The sequence below is a fragment of the Sinocyclocheilus rhinocerous genome, unplaced genomic scaffold, assembly GCF_001515625.1.
Source record: "Sinocyclocheilus rhinocerous isolate Xijiao unplaced genomic scaffold, SAMN03320098_v1.1 scaffold1386, whole genome shotgun sequence".
Taxonomy (NCBI): domain Eukaryota; kingdom Metazoa; phylum Chordata; class Actinopteri; order Cypriniformes; family Cyprinidae; genus Sinocyclocheilus; species Sinocyclocheilus rhinocerous.
In genome coordinates, this window is record NW_015660628.1 from 993309 (window position 1) to 1002154 (window position 8846).

The 8846-nt window shown below is 34.9% G+C and overlaps 1 protein-coding gene across 2 annotated transcripts in view; it reads right to left on the bottom strand.

Annotated features, from left to right (window-relative positions):
• Positions 1–1742: 1742 nt before the first annotated feature.
• Positions 1743–8846, bottom strand: part of LOC107725363 (monocyte to macrophage differentiation factor 2-like) — an 8222-nt gene continuing 1118 nt past the window's right edge. The window contains exons 4-11 of one of the 2 annotated variants that reach the window (XM_016534600.1): positions 7928–8602; positions 5441–5522; positions 4278–4438; positions 3951–4025; positions 3157–3258; positions 2202–2271; positions 1939–2128; positions 1743–1773 (exon numbers count right to left, since the gene is read on the bottom strand). In XM_016534600.1, the coding sequence (XP_016390086.1) occupies positions 1766–1773; positions 1939–2128; positions 2202–2271; positions 3157–3258; positions 3951–4025; positions 4278–4438; positions 5441–5522; positions 7928–7941 (702 nt within the window). In that variant the 5' untranslated portion in view covers positions 7942–8602 and the 3' untranslated portion in view covers positions 1743–1765. Of the gene's footprint in view, positions 1774–1908; positions 2129–2201; positions 2272–3156; positions 3259–3950; positions 4026–4277; positions 4439–5440; positions 5523–7927; positions 8603–8846 lie in introns of those variants that run through there. The other variant, XM_016534599.1, reaches the window with a different exon arrangement.

Genomic DNA, 8846 nt, shown 5'->3' on the forward strand with positions numbered 1-8846 from the left:
TCATAATTGCGAGATATAAATTCGCAATTGTGAGAAAAAAGTTGCAATTGCGATAAATAGAATTGCGAGATGTAAAGTCAGAATTCATAGAGAAAAGTTATCATTTCAAAATATAAACTCAGAATTGCAAGGGAAAAAGTCACAATTCTAAGTTTACATCTTAGAATTCTGAGTTTTCTTTTTTCTCATAATTTCAAGAGAATAAGTCCAAATTGTGTGATAAAAAAGTCTCGGGCTGCAAAACGATTAATCGCGATTAATCACATTCAAAATAAAAGTGTATGTTTAAATACTATATTTAAATACTATATGTGTGTATATTGTGTATATTTATTATGTATATATAAATACACACACATACATTTATATACTAAGGAAAAATAAATTATATTTAAAGTATTAATATATATACATACAAATATTTTTTTTTAAATATATACATTTATGTGTGTATTTATATATACAAAATAAATATACACAATACACACAAATGTAGTATTTAAACATAAACTTTTATTTTGAATGCGATTAATCGCGATTAATCGTTTTGCAGCCCTAAAAAAGTCACAACTGCTTTTTTTTATCCTGTGGTGGAAACAAGCTTCCATAAAAAAAGAGCAGCCTGGACATTCCGCTTAACATTTAATTTAGTATTCTACAGAAGAAAGACAAAAATGCAGGTAGGGAACTAAACAGGTGTGAGTAAACGCTGACAGGTTTCAGTTTTGGGTGCATTGTTTCTTTAATGACTCTCAAACTGACCTGAGGTGAATCTGACTAAAGTCAGTACATCAGTATTCTCTCAAAATGTAGTTTTTACTCCTGTTTGCGAAACCTTTAAATGATGAAGGCAAATAGCTGATGTTTTTCATACCCTATTAAGTTACTCATATAAAATGATCTGTAATACAACATCTACAGCAGCTGTAAATTGAAATGAATAAATAACAACTAAAATAAAACACTTGTTTTCAGATTTTCACTGAAATGGAATGCAGTAAATCAGGCAAAAGCCTCAAATTGGCACCATGCAAGTCTCAATGCTGTAAAAACTGTAAAAAGTTAGCTATTTTCCTATGAGTTCAATTATTTGTTGGTGTAATCCTGTGATGTAGTCATGGTGATGCAGTCATTTAATATTAATTAAAATGTTAAATAATACTTTGACTTGATTAAAATCAATAAATAGATGTTATCACATGAAGCACATTTTAAAGTCACCAAAAAAATTTTTTTTTAAAAAGCACAATCATAATATGAGAGTTTGAAATTTTCCATTAAACCATGAAATCAGATGACCAGTCCAGGCAAATTTTTCCCTGGACATAGTCATCAAGCACTTGTGGCATTTTTCCAAAGACATTACACATCCAAAAAATGCAACAGACTAGCACTAAACTAGAAGCATGGAGAATTAATACTGTGTACAGTAATACGAAATGTACTCATATTTCTGACAGGAATAAGACAATCTCCACACTGGCAGTGGTAGAATTAGTGGAATAATCCCAAGTCGGTTTAAAGACACTACAGAAAAACCTTTAAACTGTCGTCAAGTAATTACTATCCAAGATGAATGTTTTTACAAATATCTGGCAGTGATTTTACCTTCACTTAAAAACAAACAATTGTAAACCTTCATGTAATACCTCCATAGTTTTCTAGAAACGTTCTTGTTCTGGATCCACACGGCCTCAGGTCCAAAATGACCCCTGCTGCCTGCAGTCTCACAAAGGCTAGACGTAATTTCTGTTGTATGTGCTAGTTAAAGACCTATTAATAAGTGACAAGAATGACATCAGTCAAACCGTTCGCTAGCAAAAACACAACAGAGCAAATAAACAATACTGCTTATGCTTTAGTAGCACTTTTGTGACAAATATATATTCAAATGATTTTGTGGTTAGGTGTATGCATGTGTGTGTCACCGGGCCGTACTGGTTGGTTGATTGACAGGTGTGTACAGGTACTTCCAGATGGCATAGTAATGGATGCCTGATCCCATTGCAACAAACAGGTGCCATATAGCGTGAGCAAAGGGCACTATTCCATCACTTTTAAAGAACACCATGCCCAACACATAACACCCGCCACCAACCAACAGCTCACACAGACCTGACCTGTCTGCCTATAAAGAAAACAGACAGACGTTGAATTTATTTCTAATTAGTCTGTCATAACATAAGCGTTCATTTTCTTACCATAGAGAGGATGACAAGAGCGGGGAAAACACCCATTGCTACGTAACAGATCAGCTCTACAACTTTAAACCTGTAACACAAAGGACGCAAGAAACATGTTCACCTTTAACACAGAAAATGTTCCAGGTGTTTTTGTATCATTACAAAAAAAAGATAACACAGCCATGCATTTCAAATGATATGTATTAGAATTTTTTCAAGATTTTTAAAATGATATGTATCATGTTTAAGGGAATCTTTCGCCCAAAAATGAAAACTGCTGAAAATTGACTCCCCCAGCACTGCAGCGGATCCACTGGTGAGAAAGTCATGTTAAATTTCTCCAAACCTGTTTCAATCTACATCTTGGATAGATTGAGAGTGAGTACATTTTCAGCAAATTTTCATTTTTGTATGAACTAATCCTTTAATGCACTTGTCAAAAGAACAAAAGCAGTCAAAAGTCATTATAATAACAAAAAATTAGTATTCAAAATACTATTTAACTTACAATCTGCAAAGCAGTGGAAAAAGTGGAAATCAGGTTTAGGCATAGAATGATGTCTTCAGAATCAATCATACATGTGAATTGAGCAAATAGTTGTAACTGGCTCAGAGAAAGACAGGAATCATGTCTTTATGGCAGTTTTTCTGCTTACAGTACAAGACTTCTTCACCTTGCAAATGGTTGTCGAAAGAAAAAAAAAATCTATTAAAAGCACATATCATATTTTGTGGGAAAATGTGAGGTGCCAGTGCAAAAAAAAGACACTAGTTTTGGAATCAGCACCTCAAAATTAGAAAGAAACGTATTTGATTTCATTCAACAAATATGATGCAGGGTACTGTAATCAACAAATTAGAAAAAAATCAATGCTATTTCTTACAAAAATCTAATGTTGTAAATCTAGAACTTAGAAATGAACACTCTTAATCATTATTAATGATTATCTTAATACTCTTAACACATGCATACCTTTCATGGAAGAAGAACACATAGGCAGTTCCTCCAGAGGCCATCACCCAGACCACCCAACGCATGTGGGCAGCCCATGGACCAAGATCCCGCAGCGTCAGCCTGCCATAAATACATTCGATTCTTAATTAAAGGTATTCTGAACATCAAACTATCTGTGAAACTCCCCCCGTTTCATTTTCAGGATATATAAATACTCATAATATAAATCCTAAATGCACTGTACAGTATGTCAATTTGGATAAAGAAGTTTGCCAAATAAATAAAAGTATAATTGACATTTATAACTCAAAGCTATGCAACTGTGTATCAAGTAGGACAAGTTAAAATGACTAAAACCCAAAGCAACGAATACACTATTTATTTAACTAAATATGTGGGAATTGTTTTAAACTGTATCAGTTTAACATTGTTCAGAAAAGTATCTACATTTCTGAAAACACTGGTTTGGCTTGACATCATATTTTAAACCAAATCTAAATACACTGTTGTAAGTTTAAGCAGCAAATAGTTTTTTACAACATTATTGGTGATCCAACATTTTTCTGTGGAATCAGAATCTTTGGCACCATCAGTATTTTAGCTAAAATCTCCCCATTCACACATCTTAGTGGAAACAAACTGAAAAATATTGGCATGAACCCTCGGTCCTTTACATTGTTTTCCATCTCCCCACCCGGAACTCCGTGTTAATTTATGAAAGCTAAACACAAATCCATTAATCCCCAATGCAGACTAAAAACCAATTTCTCAAATTGCTGCAAAAACATCATTCACTCTCGACATGTGCTCACCAAGGTGTGTAGGACGCTGCAATGAAGAAATAGATCACCATCCTGTCGCACATGTGGAAACAGTGCTCAACCGATCTAAAAAGTAAAGTAACAGATATTAGATTTCACTTCTCCAGTTCATCTGTAAATAAATACGAAGCTGGATTATCATTTAGGCCTGAAAGATGATGAGATTGCAAGTACACTTACAGCTACACAAACTTAATTTCAAGAAAACATACAGTACACTTGCAACTCGTTAGACAGATATTCATGTTCAGGTTCACAGTACACAAACTGAAAATGAACTATTCAAAAACCTCAAAAAGCTTTAGGTCACACTCTTACCGGAGATGAGACTTTTTCCAGGAGATAGTATGGAAAACTGTGGATATGATGAAAAGGCTTGATAGGCCTGCCCCATAGAGCCATGCTGAAATCTCCTCCCAGTGGTCATCAGATACGAGGTACAACAAGATCCCACCCACAATGCTGGGAATGATCCAGAGCTGAGAATAAAATACAGTCACAGATCATGATCACCAGTGTGAACTGTAGAGGAAATAATTTCAAAATAATTATATATACATAATTATGATTAAAGGAATAGTTCACCTAAAAATGAAAATTTGCTTAAAATTTACTGACCCTCAGGCCATCAAAAATGTAGATGAGTAGGGTTGAAAAGGGGCAGAAAATGTCTGTAAAAAAAAAAAAAAAAAAAAGTTCAAAATTTTCCCCCAAAATCCTGGAAACTCCAAAAATTCTAGAAAGTTTCCAGAAATTTACCAAAATTTTCCAGAAGATTTCTGCTTCTTTGCAACCATGTAGATAAGTTGTTTCTTCATCGGAACAGATTTGGAGAAAATGTAGCATTCCATCACTTGCTCACCAATGCTCTGCAGTGAATGGGTGCCGTCAGAATGAGAGTCCAAACAGCTAATAGAAACATCACAATAATCCACAAGTAATCCACACCACTCCAGTTAATAATGCCTTTAAGTGAAAAGCTGTGTTCGTAAGAAACAAATCCATCAAGACGTTTCAATTTTAAATCTTTGCTTCAGTCCAAAATATGAGTCCATAATCCTGTTGTCCTCTCACATCATAATCCACCAACATATTTGTATAGAACTGTTTTGGACTGTTTGCACTATTGAACAGTGCTTGATCTGAGCATATTTCTCTCCTGTATTTTGGCCAGAAGCAACAGTTTGAGGTTAAAAAACGTCTTGATGCTGGATTTGTTTCTTACAAACACAGCTTTTCATTTCACATTGAGACATTGATTGATGGACTGGAGTTGTGTGGATTACTTATTGTGATGTTGTCTTCTGATGGCACCCATTCACTGCAGAGGATCCATTGGTGAGCAAGTGATGTAATGCTAAATTTTTCCAAATCTGTTAATTTGAAGAAACAAGCTCATCTTCACTTTGGATGGCCTGAGGGTGAGTAAATTTTCATTTTTGTGTGAATTATTCCTTTAAGACTGTAAACACACAACTCACCGCATGCGTGGCACAGTTAGCAGCGTGCTCATATTCTGTTGGCTGATATCTCTTATTAGATGGTGCACGATTGTTCATAAATCTAAAAAATAAAAAAAGAGCTAGAAAGTACAGGATGAAGTAATGCTAACTACAAACTAAAAAAGTAATGCATAACTTGCTATTACCAACCTAAAGCATACTTAAACGGACAAAGTGTTGCTCCTGAAATTAATGAATGTTAACTAAATCAGTTATTTTAAATTGGTCATTTCAATAAAATCTTTCTAATAAATTCTAAAGTTCCCAAGGGCTTGATGTACATATTCAACAGATGTATGAAAACAAAAAACCTGCCTTTTTCAATTAAATGTATGCATTATTGCATTATTGTATGTATTGTTTTATTGTAATTGCTAATGAGTTAGTCACCATGTAGGTCAAATGATCATGTGACTGACAATAACTTTTGCTGTTGGCTGGCAGAGGCTAATAACCATAGAGAACCACAGCAGAGGAGTCTTTCATCCTTACACACATCTCTGCACAGCGCTGATGTCACTGTTGTCATGGAAACATACTAGACTGTGATGAAAAGGGAATGAGGCTGTGTGTGGTTTCTTTTTCTTCTTCTTGTGTACCACAAAGTGACACTTTGAATTCAGGACCACTATTTTACGTTACAGTTTTTATGCCAAATAGAGAAACTCCAGTATAATAAACCTAGACATTCCTAGAAATGTGATGCAAATATGGACAATTCAGCTGTAGCAATGTATTACAAATAACTTCACTTTAATTAGTAGAATGATTAGTACATAATGTTCCTAAATGTCAGTCTCACATGTTCATGTTTAGAAGGGTTGAATACTAAAAAGAGATTGAAGTAGCTATTTGCCAAAAAAAGAGAAAAGAATAACAGTAGTTGTGAGCATACAGCAGCATGATGATGTTAAACAATATAGACTGAAATCTGCAATTAGGTCAGACAGAACTGATTTGACTTTTAGTATGGTTGTTTCTCTTAAAGGGGTCATATGATGCGATTTCAATTTTTCCTTTCTCTTTGGAGTGTTACAAGCTCTTGGTGCATAAAGAAGATCTGTAAAGTTGCAAAGACAGCCTGACAGGTCATCATCACAATGTGGTGAGGGGCGTAACATTTCTGTCACACGCTTGAGGAATTCGGCCAATCACAACGCAGTTCGACACATAACACACACATCTGTCCTAATTTCTATTGTTAGTAACCCAAATAACATGGCCTAAATTTGTTCTAGTAATAATTTTACTGGTCACTCAGTCAACATTTGCAACTCATGCACCCCACAAAAAGACAATTGAGTTAATCTTTTAGTGATGTTGGCTTAATGTTTTGTAACGATCACTTGTGGATTTGCTAGAACAAGATGTCTAAATGAATTTAATCCAAATTATATATATATATATGCCTCTTCCACAAAAGGATCAAAATATCTATAATATCTCAAAACAATCTGATTCACTCTTACAGTTCTGAGTTTCAAATATTATTTTAAAACTTAATTCATTAAAATAATAATTTGGATAGTTCTTCACGTTTTCCCCTCAAGAATGTCAGCCTTTTAATTAGATTGTCTTGTTTGTATAACACCACCCAGACATGTTTACTATAAGCTCAAAAGAAAAAAAAGAAAAAAAGTCAAAACCACCGTTTACCTTTTTTTGATTTAAGTCACGTCGTCAAGCCATAAAATGATGGAGCCTAAACGATGTTAACTTGAAACCATAAAGAGCCAGTCCAGCATCACTCAAAATGCGTCTCTTCCCATTAGCACATCCTCACGAAGCCAGGAATAATGAACCGAGCTGATCCAGATGCCAGCTGCTCGTACACGGTACTGAATCCCTGAGAGTTTGAACTCTTATGCTCCCGGTTTACGTTTATGGTCGAATTTGAACAATAGTCACAACTGTTCGTTAATAAACATCAAAACTCCGTCTTTTTCTACCACTCCCTCAAACATCAGTCAGACAACACGCAAATCTGTTCAGGGAACGTCGCGTGTTTTTTTTGATGATCCACGACGCTTGTTTATAGGAAATTACCATTGTATAAACACGACTTCCCAGAATCGGCACGTATACGTTTATAGTCACAACTGTTCGTTAATAAACATCAAAACTCCGTCTTTTCTACCACTCCCTCAAACATCAGTCAGACAACACGCAAATCTGTTCAGGGAACGTCGCGTGTTTTTTTTTGATGATCCACGACGCTTGTTTATAGGAAATTACCATTGTATAAACACGACTTCCCAGAATCGGCACGTATACGTTTAACGACAAAGACTTACATTTTCGTGCAAACACGGCACACAACATTTAACCTCTTTGTTGCGCGTTGGTGTAATCACAAAAGACAGCGCTTTAAAAAAAAAAAAAAAAAAAAAAAAAGCTTACTTAATACAGACCTGTCGCTAAATAAACATTTCACATTTCATCTCCGACGACGTCACATTCACTCACCTTACAAGTTTCATTTAAACGCGTAACGTTAAATCCAACAGTTGCTTGTGTAGATGAATACTAGTTCAGAGCTTATACGAAGAGCTCGTCTTTCAGATACACACTAATCTACAAAACAATCGCTCTTAAATATCATTCGGGTGATGAACTATACAACTGAGCGAGCATTATGAGCAGTAATCCGGAAGTAGCGAGCAAGTAACGGTCTCAGGACTCCGGTCTTCCTGCCGGCAGAAACGAGTGGATCATCCGTGTAGGATGCTGGGTTTATACAATGCATGGTCTATTAGATCAGTATTCACACTCAGATATTGGACGCATGCCATATGTACTAGCATTTGCTATTAGTTTTTTTTTTTTTTTTTTTTTTAAGATTCATAATGGTATAGACACCATTTATCGATGTGCATATTTTATGATAAGACATCAACAAGGTAACCACCACAATCCAGATTACCACCACTCCAGTATCTCTTAAATTAGTTACCAGAACTACACACAAATTAAGGTGTTGTTCACATTTTTATTAAGACATTTATCCATCTAAAAAGCATATACAAAATTCTGTAACAATATTCAGTGTTTTAAAATTACGTTTGCACATTAGTGCCATACATGCAGAAGAGCCCTTTCCAAACTGTATACCACCAAATGGACTTCTTGGTCTTCTTACATCTGCAAATAAAAATAACCAATATATAAAATGTGCACCATGTCAAAGCATACATAGTTGACTCTGCAGCCTCAATCAGTCCGGAGTCTCATCACTCCAGTCTTTGTACAAATCTATGCCATTATAAAAGCAATTACAACAACCACCTGCTTAAAACAATAGTCACTACTAGGGTATCATATATACACAGGATTATTGGACTGAAATGAACCACAAAGAGAAAGAGAAAAAAAAAAAAAAAAAAAA